This window comes from Triticum aestivum, chromosome 3B (assembly GCF_018294505.1).
Source record: "Triticum aestivum cultivar Chinese Spring chromosome 3B, IWGSC CS RefSeq v2.1, whole genome shotgun sequence".
Classification (NCBI taxonomy): Eukaryota; Viridiplantae; Streptophyta; class Magnoliopsida; order Poales; family Poaceae; genus Triticum; species Triticum aestivum.
In genome coordinates this window covers 568,941,992-568,969,685 of record NC_057801.1, presented here as the reverse complement: position 1 = coordinate 568,969,685, position 27,694 = coordinate 568,941,992, and the positions used below count along the sequence as shown (strand labels likewise).

Here is a 27,694-nt window from a genome sequence, read left to right as displayed (position 1 = left end):
AGACGTGCAAAACAGAATCAAGGTGGATCAAGACGTGTGGGCGATGTGCAAATATGCCACAAGTGCGGGCGTTATCATTTGGATATAAAAAAGCATGATTTTATTTGGTCTTACTACAGTATCTATAGTTATGACAAAACGGCGAGGAGTTCTACCGTGGCTTCCGTAAGAATTTTGAGGCACATGGACTTGGATGTAATACCACATTTGTGTAGGGTCGTTTTCATGCACGTGGTTCAGTTACCTCGTGTGGTTGTACTGTATATGCTCTCTTGATCTGATATATTTAAACCGAGCAGCAAGCCTGGTTAGCCATCTCATACCTTGAAATTGATATATTTAAAATATTTTTTCTACTAATTAACCTTTTAAGTTTTTTTCCCTGTTTTGACTCCTTGGACCCATGTTTTAGTTTTGACTGTTCATGCGAGTTTTCTCAGTTCGGCTCGCTCTACTCAATGGGGTAATTGTTGTCACAAATGTGAAACTAGAAGGTAAAAAATGGAATTCACTCTTCTTGAAAAAGGGAAGACTGGAAAAGAGGGGCTATAAGCCTTGAAGTTACAAAAACCAGTCAACAACTGCACAATCCACGGCCAGCGATACCAATCATAAACATGGATTTTCTAAGGGCAGCGTGAGGTGGGAACCACTTCCACCCCGTGTTTAAGGGAACAAACAACACACTTGAAGGGCCCCGTGGGAGAACCGGTAGCAGCAGAAAGGGAGTTGTAGGCCATCATGACACCAGACCAAAGGCTCGTGTCCCCCTCCAACTCAACTGTATCCAAACTTTAGAGCCAAAAAACACATGACATGACGCTTCAAAAAATGGAAAAACCGGGAGACAAGGAGCACGACTCACTCGAGTAGACTGGAATATGTTAAGATGCGCCGAAAGCTTGACTGGTAGAATTAGATACAGGTCTAGCTTCACTGAATTTTTGTTATCAGGCAGCTCTCCACATGTCAAGGTTTTATCCTCCTAAGAAGAAAGTCGGAAGTTTCTGTGGAATCTCGCGCGCGCATGCTCTCCACATGTCGAGGTTTTATCCACCTGAATAAAGTCGGAAGTTTCCGTGGAATCGCGCGCGCGCATTGTTATGCATAGCAAAATGGAAAGAAATTCTTCTCTCCGTGCTTCGTAAGCCGGTTCAATCCATGTCTTCAACAATGACTTCAGGACCTGAAATCTTTAAGAACAAACCTAAGTGTTACGTAGATCATGCAACCAATGCGACAGAAATAAAACCTAGAACCATCAAGTCAGCACCCAATGTGACGGAACGATTATGGTTTCCGTATAGAAGGTTTCAGGTTTCCTGCCCCATTGCAGTACAGGTGTACGCTTAAAACAATTCAGTCATTCATGAAAGATGTAATGCAACTATCATTGGGCCATCTGACCAGATCTCCAACTTTAGTTTCCTTGACCCTTCTTAAATGATAAAAAGAGGAAACAATGACCCAAAAAACATGTCCCTATGATGTGCTCCCTGCATTAAAATTATTAGGAGGCTCACAGGAAAATTGTGCTGTCTAGTTGCACCCTTTCTAGCTAATCTTGTGGTGGCCACCACCATCATGGTCTGTAGTGCTCACTTGCACCTTCCCATGGCTTATAATAGGCTATAAGTGTATTGTAGATTGTGCTTGAGCTTGAGCTGAGTTAAAGACTGTTCTCATTGGTCTTAGTGCCTAAAGAGCTTGGACTGAGTAATGGGTAATGAGATGGGCAACAACAACGTTATCGGTCAACAAGGTATGCATGTTGCTAAATACTGTCTGCTTTCTAGGAATGAGCCTAAATATTTTGCTAACCACCTTCTTATGCAATTCTACTATCAGAGGAGAGTGCTAAGGATTTCGACAAAACCATGGCCAACGCAGATTATTCACATGAGCTCAACAACATAAATAGTGAGAAAGGTACTACCTCTGTTTCACGATATTTGTCCTGTATGGATATTTAGCAGGCATAAATTCAACGAATATTTGATGGAATCATGTCATACTGGCTCTTACTAAAAACTCACCACTATAAAGCTATGGTCGCTGATTCATTGTTCTGTTTATGTTAGATACGGAGAAGGATGGCACTAAGGATGTAGATATGCTGGAGGTATTAAAGGCCCCCTTCATCTCTAGTAGTGGAGATAAGAAAATGGCTTCAGATCAAACAAAATTGTCCGCTGCAAATGAAAGCTTAGATGAGAAGAATAGGGTCTCACCTCTGGATCACACATCAACAGAAGATGATGATGGGAATAAAAACTTACCTACAGAACAAGGTTAGTTCAGCCGACTGATATCGTACATACTATAATTTTATTTTTGTACTGTAATGCGTATTATGTGAATCATGGTTTAATACGAAAAGTTTGGACATGGTGATCCCGTATGAGGTACTAATTCTAGAGATTTAATAGGCAAAATTTCTATACAAGTTAACTTCTAGTTAGAATTCAGTGCAATGTAATCTGGAGTTCAGTAACCACTCTAATGCGATTATCGACCATTCATTATTCTGTTTATGTTAGATAAGGAGAAGGATGGCACTAAGCATGTAGATATGTCAGAGGTGTTAAAGGCCCCTGTCATTTTTAATGGTGGAGATGATCAAATGGCTTCAGATCAAAGAAAAATCTCTGCTGCAAATGAAGACATCGATGAGAAGAACAGGGGCTCACTTGAGGATCATACATCAACACAGGATGATGATGGAAACAGTAACTTACCTACAGAACAAGGTTAGTTCAGCTGGCTTATACGGTCCGTACCTAGTTTGTTTTGCTGTCTTCCGTACAGTAGTTCCAATTTTGTGCTTTAAGCTTTTGTGCACTGGGTCTGTCCTTTAATAAGCCATTTAAACTGGTTTAGCATGAGAAATACGCGTGCTTGAGAAAATTAATGGTGATTTCAGGATGAGGTAGTAAGAAAAATCCACAGTTCAAAACTACCTAGCCGCCCACCAAATGTTTTTTCGAAAAGAGGGGAAAATCCTCTGGCTCTGCATCGAGCGATGCACGGCTACCCACCTAGAAGTACATTATGTTTCTATGAATAACTATACTTGAACTTCAGAATGTATAATTGTCCACTAGAAACATAGGCAGTTAAGCATTTCTCAGCAGTAATTGCTTTTACCTTCAGCACTATAAGCTCGACTAATAAAAGCAACTAATCTGGCACAGGTGATGAAACACAGGAGGACAATGGAACTGAAACAGCCACAAATTCTGCAGAAACAGTTGCCCATGTCGGCACCACAACTGAAGATATAACAAGCAACAAGGATACTTCATCATCTGATGAGCAATTCAGACAACTTGAGCACGAAACTACAGAGAAAAATGAAGAAAATACCACTGCAAATCCCGCCATGTTGTTAGAGGAAAACATTGAAGGTCTGCCAGAACACAAGGAGGAATCTTGTACTCAAGAAGTTGCAGGGGCGAGTGATAATGTAGTTGGAGGAGATACAGTTGAAAACCTAGAAGGACAAAACGGAGTGTCAACAGTGGTGGGTGATAATCTAGTTGGAGAGACTACATCATCAACTGAATCAATTATCAGTGGTTATCTTGATGACGAGAGTAAGGAGGTTGTCGTCGACGATGAGCCTAGAGAAAGAGAAAATTCGTCATATGTAGGACCAGAAGGCGACACCAACCAAGAAACATTCCAGAATGAAGAGAAGCAAGAAATCTGTGAGATAGGCAAAATCAATACCTGTAAAACTATAACAGAAGATACTGTGGTTGAAAGTGCTGAAGTGCTAGAAGAAGACAAGAAGATCCAAGGATTGGAAAATCAGGAGGAAGAATTCCCCAAATGTAGTAAATATGGTGCTCTTCATAATGTTGAAGCCGTTTCCCAATTTCAGTCAGCTTTAGCACACCCCAGTGCAGCAAGTGGCAAAGAATTTCAGAAACATGAACTGAGTATAGCAGAACGGATGTCGGATTCTGTAAGTGTAGCAATGGAGCACAATGTAATTAAAACAGCAGAGAAAGAGCAAGGGGGAATTGTTGAAAAGGATGTTGCAGACAAGAATGAAGAAGATAATTTTGAAGGGGATCAGAAATCTGATGGTATGTCAGAGGTGTTAAAGGACCCTGTCATTTCTAACGGTGGAAATGATCAAATGGCTTCAGATCAAACAAAAACCTCTGTTGGAAATGAAGACTTAGATGAGAAGAACAGGGACTCACTTCAGGATCATACATCAACACAAGATGATGATGGAAATAGTAACCTACCTACAGAACAAGGTTAGTTCAGCTGGCTGATATGGCTCATACCTAGCTTGTTTTGCTGTCTTCGTACTATGTTTTATTTTGTGCTTTAATAAGTCATTTAAGAATGGTTTAATATGAGAAGAATGCGTGTTTGTGATAATAAATGGTGATTTCAGTATGAAATAGTAAGATAGGGATTCAAAAGTGAAAATTTGCTACTCCCTCCGTCCCATAATGTAAGACGCTTTTTGACACTAGTGTAGTGTCAAAAAACGTCTTACATTATGGGACGGAGGGAGTAGATGCTAGTGCTACCAAGTTACCCACCTAATAAAAGGTACGTTATGCTTCTATGAACAACTATACTTGAACTTCAGAATATATGATGGGCGACTAAAAATCATAGGTACTTAAGCATTGCTTTCCTTCAGCATTATAGACTCTCCTAATAAAAACAAGTGATCTGGCACAGGAGATGAATCACAAGAGGACAGTGGAACTGAAACAACCACAGATGGTACAGAAAAAGTTGCCCCTGTCGGCACCACAACTGAAGACATGACAAGTAGCAATGATACATCACCATCTGATGAGCAATTCAAACAAGTTGTACACAAAACGACGGAGACAAGTGAAGAAAGTACCATACCAAATCCCCTCACATTGTTAGAGGGAATTATTGAAAGTGCGCCACAAGATGGGGAGGAATATTGCAGTCAAGAAGCTGCAGTGGTGGATGATAATCTAGTTGGAGAAGATACAGTTGAAAGCCTAGAAGAAAGACAAGCTGGAGCGTCGGCAGTAGAGGATCTATGGACACCATCGTCGGTACAAGGAGAGGATACATCATCAACTGAATCAATTATCACTGCTTATCATGATGATGACACCAACCAAGAAACATCCAAGAATGAAGAGAAGCAGGAAATCTGTGAAATGGCCAAAAGCAATAGCTGCAAAACCATAACAGTAGATGCTGTGATTGAAAATGATGAAGTGCTAGAAGAAGACAAGATCCAAGGATTAGAAAATCAGCAGGAAGAATTTCCCAAATGTAGTGCATATGGTGCTCTCCACATTGTTGAAGCTGTTTCCCAATTTCAGTCAGCTTTAGCAGATCCCAGTGCAACAAATGGCAAAGAATTTCAGAAACATGAACTGAGTATAGCAGAACAGATGTCAGATTCTGTAAATGCAGCAATGGAGCACAATGTAATTGAAACAGCAGAGAAAGAGCAAGGGGGAATTGTTGACAAAGATGTCGCAGACAATAATGAACCAGATAATTTTGAAGGGGATAAGAAATCTGATGGTATCCAAGACTCTGTCGGTCTTGTTATGGTCCATGGAGAAGATTTTACAGGTTTAGACCCGCTATTATCTGGCCCTCTTCCTATTTTGAATAAAGAAAAGGTACATGAAGAAGTCATCATAGAAGAATTACCTGCACCAATAACTGCAACATCATTTGCTCTTCAACCAGTAGAAGATTTTGTCAAGAAAGATATTAAACCTGATAGCTCAGACAGTAATGAAGGAACCACCACCTCCACATATGAAGCAAAGACTATAGATACACAAGAAACCATGAACAGCTCACAGTGTGATCAGCCTCAACAGTTACTGCTTGAAGAACCTGAAGTTGTCAAGTTTGAAAACAGTGAGACTCTGAGCACCTGCATGAAGCTGGTGGAATGCAGTTCAGCGACAGAATTGATCTTCCCTAATGTATTCAACAAGGAGAGACAAGGCACATCTGATAAAGCCACATGTTTTACTTCTGAATCCAATCAGGAGAAAGTCACAGGGACTGTAGGCTTTGCTGCTGAATCGGAACAGAAGAAAGTTATTGCAAATGCTGATGATTCTAGTGAGGAACAGTGTCTGCTTCAGAAACCAACTCTAGGGGCAGATGTGGGTGAAGAGACTCCATTACTTCTGAGTACAGAAAGCATCAACTCTTCAAGTTATTCTAGTGAACAGCACAGCAAAGTAGTCAAGGACATCCCCATGACCAACATCACCCTGATGCAAGCCAAAGATGAAGCTGTGGAAGAATCTGAGAAAAGTCCACTGTTGAGCCCTAGGGAGCCATCAGAAGGAGCCTTCAGAGCGCCAAATCACTCTGCAAGAAACAATAAACCACTTCGTAGCTTAATGACGGAGGACGGCATTGGAACGTGGTCGCCATTGAAGGAACAAGAACCGGTTCGAAAGAACAGCACCACGGTTAGTTCTCCTAGAAGCAAAGAAAAGCAGAAGCCAAAGTCATCCCTTTTTGCCATTTGCATGTGCTGCACCACAGCTACGAACTGATGTGTGGCTTCATTTGTTGTTTCCCTTAATGCCTGGTTGATTTTCTTTTTGTTCAAGGTTTGATGCTCGAGTTACTTAGTGAAGAATGTTTTGCAGTTGCTGGAAATATTTTAGATACCACAACTTGTATTGATCAGAATTTTTTTAAATTGCATCTTACTCTTTTTGTTCCATCAATGTATCTGGTTTGGAGAATGAATGCCTTCAATAATACAAGTGTCTGTAAAGGGTTGTCGAGTTACAAACATCCTCTATATACGACAAGATATATAGCATTCCGACATTAAATATCTCCACTGCTGTTGTTCTATGCCCAAAACAGACAAATATCCATAAGATGCGAGCATGACATGCCAAAAACTTCCGATTATCAAAAGCAGGTTGAGTAATCAAATTTTCACATAATCATATTACACTGGTTTATTTTAGTACGTTCTCTCTTAAGAAAGGACAGAAACAACAGAACTAGCCCTTTCAAAAGGATTACTGAACTAAATTTTCAACATGAGAAGCAAAAGCCAACGTCAATGTAGTCGGCACAGTGATAAAGTTAGCCACTGAAAGTAGTTTCACAAGACCATCTTATTCTAAAGCATTTCCACTAAAGTTGAACATGGGAATTCCCAAAACATGTTGTTTATGCTCACCAAAGAGTCCTACCCTAAATGCCAATGCAGATATTATCTAACTTATTATTGACAATTCTGCTTCAAACAGTTATTGCTCGAATTCACACATTTAACAAGTTAAGGGTTCATATTTAAGCTAGAGAAAGAAAATTAGTACTGCTCACGAGGTGATGGGACAAAGGTCGGCGTACTGGAGAAGATGCAAATAATGGTCAATTATATGATATCTACTGTCAGTAATACACATTAGGTATACATAGACTTGTTGCCAGACAGTGCAAATATCAGACGAACAATATGTACTGTTTAGAGCAATTCCAGATTTCTAACTAGTAAATCGCAGTAAATTTTGCAGAAAATAATCGCAGACATACCACGCACTCCATTTCTCCAACCGAGACAAGCCATTGATGGTTACCTTACCTCTGCCAGTGAAAAGTGTTGGTGGCATATGAAGACTGCAACGAAATTCCATCCATCCGGGTTAACTCGAGCAGAGAAAGAGTGCGGGATGACTCGAGTAGACTGCCCCCTCCCTCGAGTCGCCGTCGTCGACCCATCCAGGCCGGGCCGCCGGCCGCCGGCCACTTCCTTCTCTGCCCCAGCCCCCAGCCACGGTGGGTACGGTGTCATGAATACTCGTCCTCCTCCCGTTGACCGACGCCACCAGTGTCTTCTGGATCACACATCCACCCGCCTCTCCGCAAGCCGCGCACGCCGCGTCCTTGTGGCCGGTAACTCAACGACCTTCCACAGTTCCACTTCGCGTCGCAGCGCCCCCTCACAGGGCGGCGCCTTCCCACGATTGATCTCTCCATCGACGTCAAACACTATCAGGTAACAAAGAAAAAAATGGAACAACCAAATGGGTGTGCTGCTTTGAGATTTGTGATGTTATAGGTAGGATTATGTCTACTGAAATCTGGCGATGGTATATTCTTTCAAAAAAATTAGGGTATATAGGATGGAAAGAATTTCATATAATTTTTCTCTGAAAAATAATTCATATGAAATTTAGAGGATTCTAATCTGTAGGTGACATTTGGATTGTATGTTTTCTTGTCCCTATGTTTTCAATTTCATACAATTGAAAGAAGCCTATAATTTAGACTTTTGTGTGACACTCCCAGAACACATTTTAACGCTTGGCTTATGACCACATATCGATAAAGTGCAATGTATTTACGTGGTAGTCGGCAAAAGTCGGCTTCTTCACCTTTGCAAATAAGAAAGCAAAGTATGCACCAACTAGGCACTGCATCAACGAAAAATCATACCGAAAACAGTTAGAGAGATGAAGGTAAACATTTTCCAAAATTCAAGAAAAAAGATCTTTTGCTGAATTTACAAGCCTATAACAAGGCAACCGCCCCACAAGCAAAATGTGAGATAGCAGTGGTCGAGAATACCCTCAGACTACCCACAGTGGAAGTAACATACTAGGTAGTAACATCACATATATCTAGATAAAATAGATGATGTGGCAAGCAATAAATAAAGAAAGAGAGGCATGTGGTAACATAGCTAGTTACTACTAGTATGAGTAACATCACACATATCAAGCCAAGATGAGTTATAGCCTAATAAATGAAGTGTTGCATGTTATCACACATATGTTACTCCCCACTATATGGGTAGTAACATAGAGTAGTAACATGCCCATGTTACTACTCTATGTTACTACCCATTGTGGCTAGTCATGGGCTCAGGTTGGTCATAGTGGGAGTAACATAGGTAGTAACATAAATGCCATGTAAGCGAAAATGATGATGTGTCAAGTAGTTAATGAGGGAAGAGGTAAATAAAGTAACAAAATATGTTCACATAGCGCTTGCTAATGTAAAATGAGTCTACAAAATAATAAATGAAGGCATATATATTACCACACCTATGACACTACCCATTATAGAGGTAGTAACATAGACTAATAACATATGCATGTTACTAGTATATAAGTTACTCTCCACTATGACTAGCCTCATGGTGCTTTTCCTCTTTCCTTGTTTTTTGTTATGTCTAGTAGACTTTTAGTTTTTATATGAACACTATCTCAGGTGCAAGAGTCGTGGTACTTCCACGAGTGAAGTTTGGAACGAATATCACAATGGTCAACCCCATTAAACTATGTGTGAATCCATTAGTCAATAGTGACATGTACTCAGTTTCTGAATTTGTTGGGTTCAATTGGTTCAATTGAACCCGATAACTGTATGTGACTTTGTGTTAGCATTGTTCTAGGCATTTTATACGGCTATCCAAATTCATGAGATTATGACAACACCCCTTTTGCGGTGATATTGTGACACAAATGCTCAACGAGGCCATCTTCGCCAGAGATGACATAGCATGGTGTGAAGCATAAATGTACGTTGAATTCCCACTACAATATGAAATTCTAACTGTATGATTGTATTATGACAAGATTATGACATAGCTTTAGGCTAGCTTATAGACAATGGATGTGGAGTAATTTATTTTCTTTTGGCTCGCCTGCGATTGAATCCTTTATTTGTGTATTGTATTTTTTCCGTGAGTAATGAGAGAGCTTTATTAATCAATCATGATGTACCTGCAATCATCTGAAAGAAGCTAAAAGTTGTATGTCACCGTAGCCAACCGCCAAACCCTCTAGGGAATGTTCCTAGTAGCTAAAGAAGCTCGTGACCTACCTTGCTGCACTCCCTTCATACCTTCAAAGTTGATAATCAAGAATAAGCCATAAAAAGGCAGCCATCATTTCTCTAAAGAAGTGCTTGAACAATCGGTCAGCAACCTTTTATTGCAATACAACTACAATAGACGCAATCTAATTCCACTGCAAGGGTGAGACAGGAACGTCTAGCACTATCATGGACAAAGAAAGGAGTGTGTGGGATGTTATTTCGAAGGCCAAAGTTTTGCAAAAAATAAGAAATTTTGCTTGGCGAGCTGCGTCCAACAGTTTGGCGACCCAGGTAAACAAAGTTACTCACCACCAAACGGTGTCAGGCATGTGCACTATATGTGGATGGAGGATGAAAGTATTTTCCATGCCCCAGTGTCTTGTCCAAAGGCGCATGCTTTCCGTTTCGCCATGAAAGAAGTGTGGAATGTTCTTGGTAAGGAGCTTTTCAGATTTACGGGGCCGGACCGGATATTTATTCCGCTTGATCAACTGGGGTCGTCGGAACGCGATCGGGTCTTACTCATGCTTTGGATAGCCTGACATCTGAGGAATGATATGACCTTCGGAAAGGGGGGGGGAGTCTTTATCTGCCTCTGTCACTTTTGTGGGAAATTACTGGAAATCCTTCACTAAAGCAAAATCCTATGCGTAAATTGATTTAAGCATCAAAGGTAATGGGGTGATAGATAACTTGAGGTACGTTGCCCAATCGCGAGTGGTCGTCATGATTGGGAGCCCAGGGATCAAGGGTATATTAAGACAAATGTTGATGCTAGTTTCGTGGAGAGCATGAGATCTGCTGGTGTCGGGATTATTGCCAAGAATCACCTTGGCAAAGTCTTGGTTTCTTCATGGGATTTTATCTAGTCGTGCACATGTGTGGATGAAGCGGAACTTCGTGCGGCTCTCATCAGGTTATACATTGGTATTACTCTTCACAAACTAGTTATTTTGGAAACTGATTGCGCGTATGTTGCATCTTTCCTAGCAAAAGAATACATTGACAGGTCTCCTCTTTGAAAGGATCGAGAAGAGGTGTCTAGAGGGGGGGTGATTAGACCCTCAACAAGTAAAGGTGGCAGTTTTTAAGTTTTTCAAGTTAAGGTTGGAGATTATCACAACTTCAAGCATTCATGATACATTTCAAGCAAGCGTGGCAAGAGTATATGAGCAGCGGAAAGTAAAGCATGCAACTTGCAAGAAAGTAAGGGGATGGGATTGGAGTGTGCAAACGCAATTGGAGACATGGAGATTTTTGGCGTGGTTCCGATAGGTGGTGCTATCGTACATCCACGTTGGTGGAGACTTCAACCCACGAAGGGTAACAGTTGCATGAGTCCATGGAGGGCTCCACCCATGAAGGGTCCCCGAAGAAGCAACCTTGTCTATCCCACCATGGCCATCGCCCAACGAAGGACTTGCCTCACTTGGGTAGATCTTCACGAAGTAGGTGATCTCCTTGCCCTTACAAACTCCTTGGTTCAACTCCACAATCTTGATGGAGGCTCCCAAGTGACACCTAACCAATCTAGGAGACACCACTATCCAAAAGGTAATAGATGGTGTGTTGATGATGAACTCCTTGCTCATGTGCTTCAAATGATAGTCTCCACAACACTCAATTCTCTCTCGCAGATTTGGATATGGTGGAAAGATGATTTGAGTGGAAAGCAACTTGGGAAAGGCTAGAGATCAAGATTCTTGTGGTTGGATTGGAATGTCTTGGTCTCAACACATGAGCAGGTGGTTCTCTCTTAGAAAATGAGTAGTGGAAGTGTAGGCACGTTCTGATGGCTCTCTCACTAATGGAGAAGGGGTGGAGGGGTATATATAGCCTCCACACAAAATCTAGTCGTTACTCACAATTTACCAAACTCGGTGGGACCGAATAGTGAAACTCGGTCAGACCGATCTGGTTCAAAATGTGAACGTTAGAGTTTTCAGTGGGACCGACAAGGTCAACTCGGTGAGACTGATGTGCTAGGGTTAGGGTAAAACCTCATCTCGGTGAGACCGATTGCACCAACCCGGTGAGACCGATTTCAGCAATAAGCAAACAGAGACTTGGTCAAGCAAACTCGGTGGGACCGACTGCATATCTCGGTGAGACCGAAATAACTGCAATAGGTAACAAAGAGTTTGCATGGGCCATCTCGGTGAGACCGAGACCCATTGGTGAGACCGAACTGATTAGTGTTTCTGGCAGTGGCTATGTCAAGTGAACTCGGTGGCGCCGGATAGATAAAATCGGTGGGGCCGAGTTTGACTTTAGGTTTAGGACATATGAGGAAATGAGAAAGTGGTTGAGGGCTTTGGAGCATATCACTAAGCACTTTGAGCAAGCAAGCCATTAAGCAACACCTCATCCCCTTTTAATAGTATTGGCTTTCCTATGGACTCAATGTGATCTTGGATCACTAAAATGAAAATGAAGAGTCTTGTGCTTTTGCCAATTTTTGTCCTTAGCATCTTGAAGGGGTTCCACATCCTCTTGTCTTGCCACTCCACTGTTGAACTCATCTGAAATATACTAGATAGAAGTGTTATTCCAACAAGAGATATGTTGACATTAATTACCAAAATCACCCAGGGAGCACTTGTGCTTTCAGTCTCCCCCTTTTTAGTAATTGATGACAACATACACCAAAGCTTTAGATAAAGATATGAAGTGTAACAAGTAAAGCTTTGGATGAACATGCAACATGCATTCCCCCCTCCCCCCTACATGTATGCAATCATGTGAAGATAGATTATAAAAGTATGTGAATGCATAAGCATGTCAGAGCAGGCAATGAGTTACATGTATCTTGGCTATATGCATCAGAGCAAATGATGTGAGGGGCAAAAAATATACCTACATGTTCATGAGTCCTTCTTGCAAACAATATGTACATCAGCAAGAGATCCTCATGCACATGAGTGATGCATATACTTACCTTATGGTCTTGAGCTGACTTGAAGAGATGAACCTGAGAAAACAGGGTTAGATAACACAGGAACATCTACTAATCAGAGCAAGAACGAGAAACCACAAGAGTACCAAAACTGGGATGACATGTAGTGAGTGAGTACTTAGTACTCTATTTGGATATTGACATGTCCCCAAGGGAGATATGCAATGAATTCCAGAGATTTTCTTCCCTTCGAAGTCTTTCTCCCCCTGAATCTGATATTGGATAATGGGAGAAGATAGGGTAATGGAAAATCAGAGAAAATGAAAAACAGAGCAAAAGACACAAATAAACATCTACTAACATGTCTTTCCCCTCTTAAAGACATGTGGCTTCTCTCCTCTTTGAATACCAAGCATCTGGGATGGCTAAGAAGTCTTTCTCTCCCATACGGTCTCTTTCTCCCATTGATGTGATTAAGCTTTGATGTGATCTCTCTCCCCCTTTGACATCAATTTCCAAGAAGGGATGTTCTAGATTATGAGTCAAATAGGTTTGGTCCTTGAGTCACATGACAAAGCAACTTGTAGGTTGTGATGCAGATAGAGGATAAGAATCATCGCGTGGAGCTGGACCAGATATGCAGGATGCAAATGGCAAAATGTTTCCTCGGAAGTGAAATCGGTAACACCGAATCTTTTTCTTCGGTGACACCGAGTTGTTTTGGTCTAGCCGATAAGAAAAGATCGGTGAGGCCGAGTTCAACACTGAGAAAAAATTTGTCATCTCAACTCACTAGGCAAAAGGATCTCACAAAGATTTTTGGGGAATTAACTAAAGGGTTTGCAATGAATTAAGTGCAGGGAATGCAGAAAATAATCAGAGAAAAGAAAATAAATCTAGATGAAGTTTTTGTTGAAAGGGGAACAAGCATGCAAGAGATAAATGCAAGAACACAGAGAAACACTAGAGAACTTCATCTAGAATTGGTCGGCGACAAAGTCACCTATGTTAGAGTATATTGACTTAGGAGTCAAGTGAAGACACTTGATCATAGGTCATACTCATTGTTTAAGCTCGAAATGGGGTTGCCATTTTTTGTTTAAGCATTTTGATGTATTCACATCTTGTTGAGCTGCTTTGACCCATGTCTTGGGGTAAAGCTTCTCTAAGATGGAATGGCATACCTTAGTGGTGGTGTTGATCTTGATCATGTAGGTGAACTTGTGTAGGATGCTCAATGTTGATGTAGTTCATCAAGAGTTTGGAGCATTGCTTGTAGTTTGAGTTCATCTTCCTACATGGGTTAGTTTTGCAAGGAAGAGCACTTGTGTATCCAAAATGACAATCATGAAGTTTGATATCAAATGAAATTTGATATATAGAAATTTTCAAAGGATATATTGAAAGGATTCGTGCTTCCTTGTCTTCAACCACCATATTGTAGAGACTTGGTGATGTAGAGATTGCTATAAATGTGAGTGAGTTGCAATCTCATAGAATTGGGCTTATCCAAGTACCTACAAGGGTTAGATAACATGCAAGAGTATAAGTATATACAAGACATATGATCATCATCATAAGAGAAATATCAAGGATTAGTCATATAAAGGCTCATGCCTTGCATGCATCCAAATGGAGTTACTACTCCAAGTTTGAGGCATCAATGATGTTCAATTCACCTCTCAAATGGCAAAATACTTTCTCATCAAGAAGTTTGGTGAATATTGATATGTCTCCAACATATCTATAATTTTTTACTGTTCCATGCTATTATATTACCTGTTTTGGATGTTTATGGGCTTTACTTTACACTTTTATATCATTTTTGGGACTAACCTATTAACCGGAGGCCCAACCCGTATTGTTGTTTTCTTGCCTATTTTAGTGTTTCGAAGAAAAGGAATATCAAATGGAGTCCAAACGGAATGAAACCTTTGGGGGAGTTATTTTTGGAACGGAAGCAATCCAGGGGACTTGGAGTGCACGTAAGGGAAGCAACGAGGAAGCCACGAGGCAGGGAGGCGCGCCCTACCCCCCTGGGCGCGCCCTGAAGGAAATATGCCCTAGAGGCAATAATAAAGTTATTATTTATTTCCTTATATCATGATAAATGTTTATTATTCATGCTAGAATTGTATTAACCGGAAACATAATACATGTGTGAATACATAGACAAACATAGTGTCACTAGTATGCCTCTACTTGACTAGCTCGTTTATCAAAGATGGTTATGTTTCCTAACCATGGACAAAAGAGTTGTCATTTGATTAACGGGATCACATCATTAGGAGAATGATGTGATTGACTTGACCCATTCCGTTAGCTTAGCACTTGATCGTTTAGTATGTTGTTGTTGCTTTCTTCATGACTTATACATGTTCCTGTAACTATGAGATTATGCAACTCCCATTTACCGGAGGAACACTTTGGGTGCTACCAAACGTCACAACATAACTGGGTGATTATAAAGGAGTACTACAGGTGTCTCCAAAGGTACATGTTGGGTTGGCGTATTTCGAGATTAGGTTTTGTCACTCCGATTGTCGGAGAGGTATCTCTGGGCCCTCTCGGTAATGCACATCACTATAAGCCTTGCAAGCAATGTAGCTAATGAGTTAGTTACGGAATGATGCATTACGTAACGAGTAAAGAGACTTGCCAATAACGAGATTGAACTAGGTATTGGATACCGACGATCGAATCTCGGGCAAGTAACATACCGATGACAAAGGGAACAAAGTATGTTGTTATGCGGTTTGACCGATAAAGATCTTCGTAGAATATGTAGGAGCCAATATGGGCATCCAGGTTCCGCTATTGGTTATTGACCAAGAATAGTTCTAGGTCATGTCTACATAGTTCTCGAACCCGTAGGGTCCGCACGCTTAAGGTTTCGATGACAGTTATATTATGAGTTTATGAGTTTTGATGTACCGAAGGAGTTTGGAGTCCCGGATGAGATCGGGGACATGACGAGGAGTCTCTAAATGGTTGAGACATAAAGATCGATATATTGGACGACTATATTCGGGGTTCGGAAAGGTTCCGAGTGATTCGGGTATTTTTCGGAGTACCGGAGAGTTACGGGAATTCGCCGGGGAGTATATGGGCCTTATTGGGCCATACGGGAATAGAGGAGAGAGGCCAAAAGGAAGGAGGCCTGCGCCCCCCCTCTGGTCCGAATTGGACAAGGGGCGCAGCCCCCTTTTCCTTATTCCTTTCCCCCTCTTTCCCCTTCTCCTACTCCAACAAGGGAGGTGGAATCCTACTAGGACTAGGGAGTCCTAGTAGGACTCCACACTTGGCGCGCCCCCTCCTAGGGCCCGCCTCCTCCCCCCTTGCTCCTTTATATACGGGGCTAGGGGGGCACCCCATGACACACAAGTTGATCTACGGATCGTTCCTTAGCCGTGTGCGGTGCCCCCCTCCACCATATTTCACCTCGGTCATATCGTCACGGAGTTTAGGTGAAGCCCTGCGCCGGTAGAGCATCATCATCGTCACCACGCCGTCGTGCTGACGGAACTCATCCCCGACACTTTGCTGGATCGGAGTCCGGGGATCGTCATCGAGCTGAACGTGTGCTGAACTCGGAGGTGCCATACGTTCGGTACTTGGATCGGTCGGATCGTGAAGACGTACGACTACATCAACCGCGTTATCATAACGCTTCCGCTTACGGTCTATGAGGGTACGTGGACAACACTCTCCCCTCTCGTTGCTATGCCATCACCATGATCTTGCGTGTGCGTAGGAATTTTTTTTTTGAAATTACTGCATTCCCCAACAGTGGCATCCGAGCCAGGTTTTATGCGTAGATGTCATATGCACGAGTAGAACACAAGTGAGTTATGGGCGATACAAGTCATACTGCTTACCAGCATGTCATACTTTGTTTCGGCGGTATTGTGAGATGAAGCGGCCCGGACTGACATTACGCGTACGCTTACGCGAGACAGGTTTCACCGTTACGAGCACTCATGCTTAAAGGTGGCTGGCGGGTGTCTGTCTCTCTCACTTTAGCTGAATCGAGTGTGGCTACGCCCGGTCCTTGCGAAGGTTAAAACATCACTAACTTGACGAACTATCGTTGTGGTTTTGATGCGTAGGTAAGAACGGTTCTTACTAAGCCCGTAGCAGCCATGTAAAATTTGCAACAACAAAGTAGAGGACGTCTAAGTTGTTTTTGCAGGGCATGTTGTGATGTGATATGGTCAAGACGTGATGCTATATTTTATTGTATGAGATGATCATGTTTTGTAACCGAAGTTATCGGCAACTGGCAGGAGCCATATGGTTGTCGCTTTATTGTATGAAATGCAAACGCCCTGTAATTGCTTTACTTTATCACTAAGCGGTAGCGATAGTCGTAGAAGCAATAGATGGCGTAACGACAATGATGCTATGATGGAGATCAAGGTGTCACGCCGGTGACAATGGTGATCATGACGGTGCTTCGAAGATGGAGATCACAAGCACAAGATGATGATGGCCATATCATATCACTTATATTGATTGCATGTGATGTTTATCCTTTATGCATCTTATCTTGCTTTGATTGACGGTAGCATTTTAAGATGATCTCTCACTAATTATCAAGAAGTGTTCTCCCTGAGTATGCACCGTTGCGAAAGTTCTTCGTGCTGAGACACCACGTGATGATCAGGTGTGATAGGCTCTACGTTCAAATACAACGGGTGCAAAACAGTTGCACACGCGGAATACTCGGGTTAAACTTGACGAGCCTAGCATATACAGATATGGCCTCGGAACACGGAGACTGAAAGGTTGAGCGTGAATCATATACTCCCTCCATTCGGAATTACTTGTCGCAGAAATGGACGTATCTAGACGTATTTTAGTTCTAGATACATCCATTTCCGAGACAAGTAATTCCGAACAGAGGGAGTAGTAGATATGATCAACATAATGATGTTCACCATTGAAACTACTCCATCTCACGTGATGATCGGACATGGTTTAGTTGATTTGGATCACGTGATCACTTAGATGACTAGAGAGATGTCTGTCTAAGTGGGAGTTCTTAAGTAATATGATTAATTGAACTTAAATTTATCATGAACTTAGTCCTGGTAGTATTTTGCAAATTATGTTGTAGATCAATAGCTCGCGTTGTTGCTTGCATATGTTTATTTTGATATGTTCCTAGAGAAAATTATGTTGAAAAATGTTAGTAGCAATGATGCGGATTGGATCCGTGATATGAGGTTTATCCTCATTGCTGCACAGAAGAATTATGTCCTTAATGCACCGCTAGGTGACAGACCTATTGCAGGAGCAGATGCAGACGTTATGAACGTTTGGCTAGCTCAATATGATGACTACTTGATATTTTAGTGCACCATACTTAACGGCTTAGAATCGGGACTTCAAAGATGTTTTGAACGTCATGGACCATATGAGATGTTCCAGGAATTGAAGTTAATATTTCAAGCAAATACCCAAGTTGAAAGATATGAAGTCTCCAACAAGTTCTATAGCTAAAGGATGGAGGAGAATCGCTCAACTAGTGAGCAAGTGCTCAGATTGTCTGGGTACTACAATCGCTTGAATCAAGTGGGAGTTAATCTTCCAGATAAGATAGTGATTGATAGAATTCTCTAGTCACCATAACCAAGTTAGTAGAACTTCGTGATGAACTATAGTATGCAAAGGATGACGAAACGATTCCCGAGCTCTTCGTGATGTTGAAATCGACGAAGGTAGAAATCAAGAAAGAGCATCAAGTGTTGATGATTGACAAGACCACTAGTTTCAAGAGAATGGCAAAGGGAAAGAAAGGGAACTTCAAGTAGAATGACAAGCAAGTTGTCACTCCCGTGAAGAAGCCCAAAGCTGGACCAAAGCCTGAAACTAAGTGCTTCTACTGCAAAGGAAATGGTCACTGGAAACAGAAATACCTTGAATATTTGGTGGATAAGAAGGATAGCAAAGTGAACAAGGGTATATTTGATATACATGTTATTGATGTGTACCTTACTAGTGTTTATAGTAACCCCTGAGTATTTGATACTTGTTCGGTTGCTAAGATTAGTAACTCGAAACAAGAGTTACAGAATAAACAGAAACTAGTTGAGGATGAAGTGAAGATGTGTGTTGGAAGTGGTTCCAAGATTGATATGATCATCATCGCACACTCCCTATACTTTCGGGATTAGTGTTGAACCTAAATAAATGTTATTTGGTGTTTGCGTTGAGCATGAATATGATTTGATCATGTTTATTGCAATATGGTTATTCATTTAAAATCAGAGAATAATTGTTGTTCTGTTTAAATGAATAAAACCTTTGATGGTCATACACCCAATGAAAATAGATTGTTGGATCTCGATCGTAGTGATACACATATTCATAATATTGATGCCAAAAGATGCAAAGTTGATAATGATAGTGCAACTTATTTGTGGCACTGCCGTTTGGGTCATATCGGTGTAAAGCGCATGAAAAAACTCCATAAAGATGGTTTTTCGGAATCACTTGGTTATGAATCATTTGATGCTTGCGAACTGTGCCTTTTGGGCAAGATGACTAAAAACTTCGTTCTCCGAAACAATGGAACAAGCTACTGACTTATTGGAAATAATACATAACGATGTATGCGATCCAATGAGTGTTGATGCTCGTGGCAAGTATCGTTATTTTCTGATCTTCACAAAATGATTTGAGCAGATATGGGTATATCTACTTGATGAAACATAAGTCTGAAATAATTGAAAGGTTCAAAGAATTTCAGAGTGAAGTGGAAAAATCATCGTAACAAGAAAATAAAATTTCTACGATCTGATCGCAGAGACGAATATTTGAGTTACGAGTTTGGTCTTCAATTAAAACAATGTGGAATAGTTTCACAGCTCATGCCACCTGGAACACCACAACGTTATGGTGTGTCCGAACGTCGTAACCGCACTTTATTGGATATGGTGCGATCTATGATGTCTCTTATCGGTTTTACCACTATCGTTTTAGGGTTGTGCATTAGAGACAGCTGCATTCACGTTTAAAAGGGCACCATCTAAATCCGTTGAGACGACACCGTATGAACTATGGTTTAGCAGTAAACCTAAGCTGTCGTTTCTTAAAGTTTGGAGTTGCGATGCTTATATGAAAAAGGTTTTCAACCTGATAAGCTCGAACCCAAATCAGAGAATTGCGTCTTCATAGAATACCCAAAGGAAACTGTTGGGTACTCCTTCTATCACAAATCCAAAGGCAAAACATTCGTTGCTAAGAATGGATCCTTTCTAGAGAAGGAGTTTCTCTCGAAAGAAGTGAGTGGGAGGAAAGTAGAACTTGATAAGGTAATTGTACCTTCTCCCGAATTGGAAAGTAGTTCATCATAGAAATCAGTTCTAGTGATTCCTACACCAATTAGTGAGGAAGCTAATGATAATGATCATGAAGCTTCAGATCAAGTTACTACCAAACTTTGTAGATCTTCCAGATTAAGACCCACACCAGAGTGGTACGGTAATCTTATTCTGGAAATCATGTTACTAGACCATGATGAACCTACGAACTATGAGGAAGCGATGATGAGCCCAGATTCCATGAAAAGGCTTGAGGCCATAAAATCTGAGATGAGATCCATCTATGAGAACAAAGTATGGACTTTGGTTGTCTTGCCCGATGATCGGTGCCATAGAAAATAAATGGATCTTCAAGAGGAAGACGGACGTTTATAGTAGTGTTACTATCTACAAAGCTCGACTTGTCGCAAAAAGGTTTCTGACAAGTTCAAGGTGTTGATTACAATGAGATTTTCTCAACTGTAGCGATGCTTAAAGTCTGTCCGAATCATGTTAGCAATTGCCACATTTTATGAAATCTGGCAAATGGATGTCAAAACTGCATTCTTTAATGGTTTTCTTAAAGAAGAGTTGTATATGATGCAACCAGAAGGTTTTGTCAATCCTAAAGGTGCTGACAAAATGTACAAGCTCCAGCGATCCATCTATGGACTGGTGCAAGCATCTCGGAGTTGGAATATATGCTTTGATGAGTTGATCAAAGCATATGGTTTTATACAGACTTTTGGAGAAGCCTGTATTTACAAGAAAGTGAGTGGGAGCTCTGTAGAATTTTCTAAAACTATATGTAGATGGCATATTGTTGATTGGAAATGATATAGAATTTCTGGATAGCATAAAAGGATACTTGAATAAGAGTTTTTCAATGAAAGACCTCGGTGAAGCTACTTACATATCGGGCATCAAGATCTATAAGATAGATCAAGACTCTTGATAAGATTTTTTCAATGAGTACATGCCTTGATAAGATTTTGAAGTAATTCAAAATGGAACAGTCAAAGAAGGAGTTCTTGTCTGTGTTGCAAGGTGTGAAGTTTAAGACTCAAAACCCGACCATGGCAGAAAATAGAAAGAGAATGAAAAGTCATTCCCTATGCCTCAGTCATAGGTTCTATAAAGTATGCTATGTTGTGTACCAGACCTATTGTATTCCTTGCTCTGTGTTTGACAAGGGAGTACAATTCTGATCTAAGAGTAGATCACTGGACAGCGTTCAAGAATATCCTTAGTGAGGACTAAGGAGATGTTTCTCAATTATGGAGGTGATAAAAAAGTTCGTTGTAAAAGTTACATCGGTGCAAGCTTTTACACCGATCCAGATGACTCTAAGTCTCAATCTGGATACATACTGAAAGTGGGAGCAATTAGCTAGAGTAGCTCCGTGCAGAGCATTGTAGACATAGAATATTTGCAAAATACATACGGCTCTGAATGTGACAGAACCGTTGACTAAGCTTCTCTCACGAGCAAAACATGATCATACCTTTGTACTCTTTGGTGTTAATCACATAAGCAATGTGAACTAGAATATTGACTCTAGTAAACCCTTTGGGTGTTGATCACATGACGATGTGAACTATGGGTATTAATCACATACAGATGTGAATATTGGTATTAAATCACATGATGATGTGAACTAGATTATTGACTCTAGTGCAAGTGGGAGACTGAAGGAAATATGCCCTAGAGGCAATAATAAAGTTATTATTTATTTCCTTATATCATGATAAATGTTTATTATTCATGCTAGAATTGTATTAACCGGAAACATAATACATGTGTGAATACATAGACAAACATAGTGTCACTAGTATGCCTCTACTTGACTAGCTCGTTTATCAAAGATGGTTATGTTTCCTAACCATGGACAAAAGAGTTGTCATTTGATTAACGGGATCACATCATTAGGAGAATGATGTGATTGACTTGACCCATTCCGTTAGCTTAGCACTTGATCGTTTAGTATGTTGTTGTTGCTTTCTTCATGACTTATACATGTTCCTGTAACTATGAGATTATGCAACTCCCATTTACCGGAGGAACACTTTGGGTGCTACCAAACGTCACAACATAACTGGGTGATTATAAAGGAGTACTACAGGTGTCTCCAAAGGTACATGTTGGGTTGGCGTATTTCGAGATTAGGTTTTGTCACTCCGATTGTCGGAGAGGTATCTCTGGGCCCTCTCGGTAATGCACATCACTATAAGCCTTGCAAGCAATGTAGCTAATGAGTTAGTTACGGAATGATGCATTACGTAACGAGTAAAGAGACTTGCCAGTAACGAGATTGAACTAGGTATTGGATACCGACGATCGAATCTCGGGCAAGTAACATACCGATGACAAAGGGAACAAAGTATGTTGTTATGCGGTTTGACCGATAAAGATCTTCGTAGAATATGTAGGAGCCAATATGGGCATCCAGGTTCCGCTATTGGTTATTGACCAAGAATAGTTCTAGGTCATGTCTACATAGTTCTCGAACCCGTAGGGTCCGCACGCTTAAGGTTTCGATGACAGTTATATTATGAGTTTATGAGTTTTGATGTACCGAAGGAGTTCGGAGTCCCGGATGAGATCGGGGACATGACGAGGAGTCTCAAAATGGTCGAGACGTAAAGATCGATATATTGGATGACTATATTCGGAGTTTGGAAAGGTTCCGAGTGATTCGGGTATTTTTCGGAGTACCGGAGAGTTACGGGAATTCGCCGGGGAGTATATGGGCCTTATTGGGCCATACGGGAATAGAGGAGAGAGGCCAAAAGGAAGGAGGCCTGCGCCCCCCCTCTGGTCCGAATTGGACAAGGGGCGCAGCCCCCTTTTCCTTATTCCTCTCCCCCTCTTTCCCCTTCTCCTACTCCAACAAGGGAGGTGGAATCCTACTAGGACTAGGGAGTCCTAGTAGGACTCCACACTTGGCGCGCCCCCTCCTAGGGCCCGCCTCCTCCCCCCTTGCTCCTTTATATACGGGGCTAGGGGGGCATCCCATGACACACAAGTTGATCTACGGATCGTTCCTTAGCCGTGTGCGGTGCCCCCCTCCACCATATTCCACCTCGGTCATATCGTCACGGAGTTTAGGTGAAGCCCTGCGCCGGTAGAGCATCATCATCGTCACCACGCCGTCGTGCTGACGGAACTCATCCCCGACACTTTGCTGGATCGGAGTCCGGGGATCGTCATCGAGCTGAACGTGTGCTGAACTCGGAGGTGCCGTACGTTCGGTACTTGGATCGGTCGGATCGTGAAGACCTACGACTACATCAACCGCGTTGTCATAACGCTTCCGCTTACGGTCTACGAGGGTACGTGGACAACACTCTCCCCTCTCGTTGCTATGCCATCACCATGATCTTGCGTGTGCGTAGGATTTTTTTTTGAAATTACTGCGTTCCCCAACACGCCCCCACCCTCGTGGGCCCCTCATGGCTCCCCTGACCGACTTCTTTCGCCTATATATGTCTATATACCTTAAAAACATAAAAGAACACAATAGATCGGGAGTTTCGCCACCGCAAGCCTCTGTAGCCACCAAAAACCATCAGGACCCTGTTCCAGTACCCTGACGGAGGGGGGGATCCCTCACCGGTGGCCATCTTCATCATCCCGGCGCTCTTCATGACGAGGAGGGATTAGTTCACCCTCGGGGTTGGGGGTATGTACCAGTAGCTATGTGTTTGTTCTCTCTCTCTCTCGTGTTCTTGATTCGGCACGATCTTGATGTATTGCGAGCTTTGCTATTATAGTTGGATCTTATGATGTTTCTCCCCCTCTACTCTCTTGTAATGGATTGAGTTTTCCCTTTGAAGTTATCTTATCGGATTGAGTCTTTAAGGATTTGAGAACACTTGATGTATGTCTTGCATGTGCTTATCTGTGGTGACAATGGGATATCACGTGATCTACTTGATGTATGTTTTGGTGATCAACTTGCGGGTTCAGTGACCTTGTGAACTTATGCATAGGGGTTGGCACATATTTTCGTCTTGACTCTCCGGTAGAAACTTTGGGACACTCTTTGAAGTACTTTCTGTTGGTTTGAATAGATGAATCTGAGATTGTGTGATGCATATCGTATAATCATACCCATGGATACTTGAGGTGACATTGGAGTATCTAGGTGACATTAGGGTTTTGGTTGATTTGTGTCTTAAGGTGTTATTCTAGTACGAACTCTACGATAGATCAAACGGAAAGAATAGTTTCATGTTATTTTACTACGGACTCTTGAATAGATCGATCAGAAAGGATAACTTTGAGGTGGTTTCGTACCCTACCATAATATCTTCGTTTGTTCTCCGCTATTAGTGACTTTGGAGTGACTCTTTGTTGCATGCTGAGGGATAGTTATATGATCCAGTTATGTTATTATTATTGATAGAACTTGCACTAGTGAAAGTATGAACCCTAGGCCTTGTTTCCTAGCATTGCAATACCTTTTGCGCTCACTTTTACCACTTGTTACCTTGCTTTTTTTATATTTTCAGATTACAAAAACCTATATCAACAATCCATATTGCACTTGTATCGCCATCTCTTCGCCGAACTAGTGCACCTATACAATTTACCATCGTATTGGGTGTGTTGGGGACACAAGAGACTCTTTGTTATTTGGTTGCAAGGTTGCTTGAGAGAGACCATCTTCATCCTATGCCTCCCGCGGATTGATAAACCTTAGGTCATCCACTTGAGGGAAATTTGCTACTATCCTACAAACCTCTGCACTTGGAGGCCCAACAACGTCTACAAGAAGAAGGTTGTGTAGTAGACATCAAGCTCTTTTCTGGCGCCGTTGCCGAGGAGGTGAGTGCTTGAAGGTATATCTTTAGATCTTGCAATCGAATCTTTTAGTTTCTTGTTTTATCACTAGTTTAGTTTATAAAAGAAAACTACAAAAAAATGGAATTGAGTTTGCCTCATACGCTTCATCTTTTTAATATCTTTCGTGAGAATGATGGAAAGGAAAATTGTGCTCAAGTGCTAGAAGAAGAAGTCTATAAAATGTTTGGTACTAGATCTTTGTATGATGAGCATGATTACAATGTTGTTAGTATGAATTCCTTGAATATCCATGATGCTAATGATATGCAAAGCCACAAGCTTGGGGAAGCTATGTTTGATGAAGATGATATTTTTTTCCCAAGTTTTGATGATCAAATTTATTATGATGAAAGCATGCCTCCTATTTATGATGATTATTATGATGATACGTATCCCATAAAGAAGAAGTTTGCTTATGTGGAGAGTAGTAAAATTTATATGCTTGTGCATCATGAAAATAATGCTTTATGTGCTACTTATATTATTGAATTCATTCATGATGCTACTGAAAATTATTATTAGGGAGGAACATATGCTTGTAGGAATTGCAATAATATCAAGTTTCCTCTCTATGTGCTTAAAATCTTGAAGTTATGCTTGTTTTGCCTTCCTATGGTAGTTGATTATTATCCCCATAAGTTGTTTGCTCACAAAATCCATATGCATAGGTTATTCATATGCTTCATGATGCTCCCATTGTGTTTCAGTTCTTATCTTTTATGTGAGCATCATTGAAATCATCATGCCTAGCTAAAAAGGCATTAAAGAAAAGCGCTTGTTGGGAGACAACCCAATATTTACCTTTACTGTTTTTGTGTGTTCACATGATGATGCTACTGTAGTAATCATGTTTTATAGATTTTGTTTCAATAAAGTGCCAAGTAAGACCTTTAGGATAGCTTACGGTGATAGTTGTGTTGATCCTGCTAAAAATCAGAAACTTTTGCACCCAGTAAATTAGTTTTGATAATTCACAGAAACGTGATTTTGATCTGATTCTTTTTTCTCTGGATTGGTACACAAATTGCTCAGGTTTACGTAATTTTGTAGGATGTTTGGTGTTACATAAGTATTCGAACGATACAGATTACTACAGACTGTTCTGTTTTTTACAGATTCTGTTTTCTATGTGTTGTTTGCTTATTTTGATGAATCTATGAGTAGTATCGGAGGGTATGAACCATAGACAAGTTGGAATACAGTAGATATTACACCAATATGAATTTTGTATTAGTTCACAACAGTACCTAAGTGGTGGTTTTATTTTCTTATACTAACGAAGCTTACGAGTTTTCTGTTGAGTTTTGTGTTGTGAAGTTTTCAAGTTTTGGGTAAAAATTCGATGGACTATGGAATAAGGAGTGGCAAGAGCCTAAGCTTGGGGATGCCCAAGGCACCCCAAGGTAATATTCAAGGACAACCAGGAGCCTAATCTTGGGGAAGCCCCGGATGGCATCCCATCTTTCGTCTTCGTCCATCGGTAACTTTACATGGAGCTATTTTTTGTTCACCACATGATATCTGTTTTGCTTGGAGCGTCATTTTGTTTTATTTTGTTTTGCTTGTTGTTTGAATAAAATACCAAGATCTGACATTCTTAAATGTTAGATAGTCTTTACATAGTTGCACAATTATTTGACTACTCATTGATCTTCACTTATATCTTTCGGAGTAGTTTGTCATTTGCTCTAGTGCTTCACTTATATCTTTTAGAGCACGGCCGTGGCTTTATTTTGTAGAAATTGTTAATCTCTCATGCTTCACTTATATTATTTTGAGAGTCTTTTAGAACAGCATGGTATTTGCTATGGTCATAAAATTGGTCCTAGAATGATGGGCATCCAAGTTGGGTATGATAAAAAATATCATAGAAAGTGAATTGGATGCTATGATCAAGTTGATGCTTTATAATTGTTTTTGAGATATAGAGGTGGTGATATTAGAGTCATGCTAGTTGGGTAATTGTGAATTTAAAGAATACTTGTGTTGAAGTTGGCAAGTCCCATAGCATGCACGTATGGTAACCGTTGTGTAACAAATTTGAAACATGAGGTGTTCTTAGATTGTCATCCTTATGAGTGGCGGTCTTCTCCTACCAATCTATCCCCCTAGGAGCATGCGTGTAGTGCTTGGTTTTTGATGACTTGTATATTTTTGCAATAAGTATATGAGTTCTTTATGACTAATGTGAGTCCATGGATTATACGCACTCTTACCTTTCCATCATTGCTAGCCTCTTCGGTACCGTGCATTGCCTTTTGTCACCTTGAGAGTTGGTGCAAACTTCGCCGGTGCATCCAAACCCTGTGATACGATACGCTCTATCACACATAAACCTCCTTATATCTTCCTCAAAATAGCCACCATACCTACCTATTATGGCATTTCCATAGCCATTCTGAGATATATTGCCATGCAACTTTCCACCGTTCCGTTCATCATGACACGCATCATCATTGTCATATTGCCATGCATGATCATGTAGTTGACATCTTATTTGTGGCAAAGCCACTGTAAGGGCATATTTATCCCTAAGGTGTTTTGGTGATTGATGATAATGCTTTTGCAGACTAATTATGTGCCTTGAGTATTTCAGATGTTTCGTCACTAGGCACAAGACAGTTTGGTGCCCCTCGAAGACTATTGAAGACGGTGTTTTTCTACGTTTCGGTGGATTTGAGTCGTAGGAAAGTCGTACTATTAAGAAGGGGTCTGCGTTGGAAAGGTTTGGGTGGAATCATCACGTACATGTTTACTCCCTCTGCACTGCCTTTCCCTTTGCGCTTTGGAGCAT

The 27,694-nt window shown here is 41.0% G+C and overlaps 1 protein-coding gene and 1 long non-coding RNA gene across 3 annotated transcripts; one reads left to right on the top strand and one right to left on the bottom strand.

The window, feature by feature from the left end:
* Positions 1-884: 884 nt before the first annotated feature.
* Positions 885-5,965, bottom strand: LOC123070961 (uncharacterized). Of its 2 annotated transcripts, XR_006434036.1 has the most exons (3): positions 5,686-5,902; positions 3,733-3,968; positions 885-3,623 (listed from the first exon to the last, which is right to left on the bottom strand). It is a non-coding gene; the product is annotated as an uncharacterized lncRNA (long non-coding RNA). The 2 variants fall into 2 exon arrangements; XR_006434037.1 differs by lacking the exon at positions 3,733-3,968 and having other exon boundaries at positions 885-3,493; positions 5,686-5,965.
* LOC123070960 (uncharacterized) lies at positions 1,605-6,557 on the top strand. Its single transcript, XM_044494393.1, has 6 exons — positions 1,605-1,762; positions 1,849-1,929; positions 2,082-2,291; positions 2,541-2,750; positions 3,195-4,274; positions 4,714-6,557. Exons 1-6 carry the CDS (start codon positions 1,720-1,722, stop codon positions 6,555-6,557), a joined length of 3,468 nt encoding a protein of 1,155 aa, XP_044350328.1. The 5' UTR covers positions 1,605-1,719.
* Positions 6,558-27,694: the final 21,137 nt, after the last annotated feature.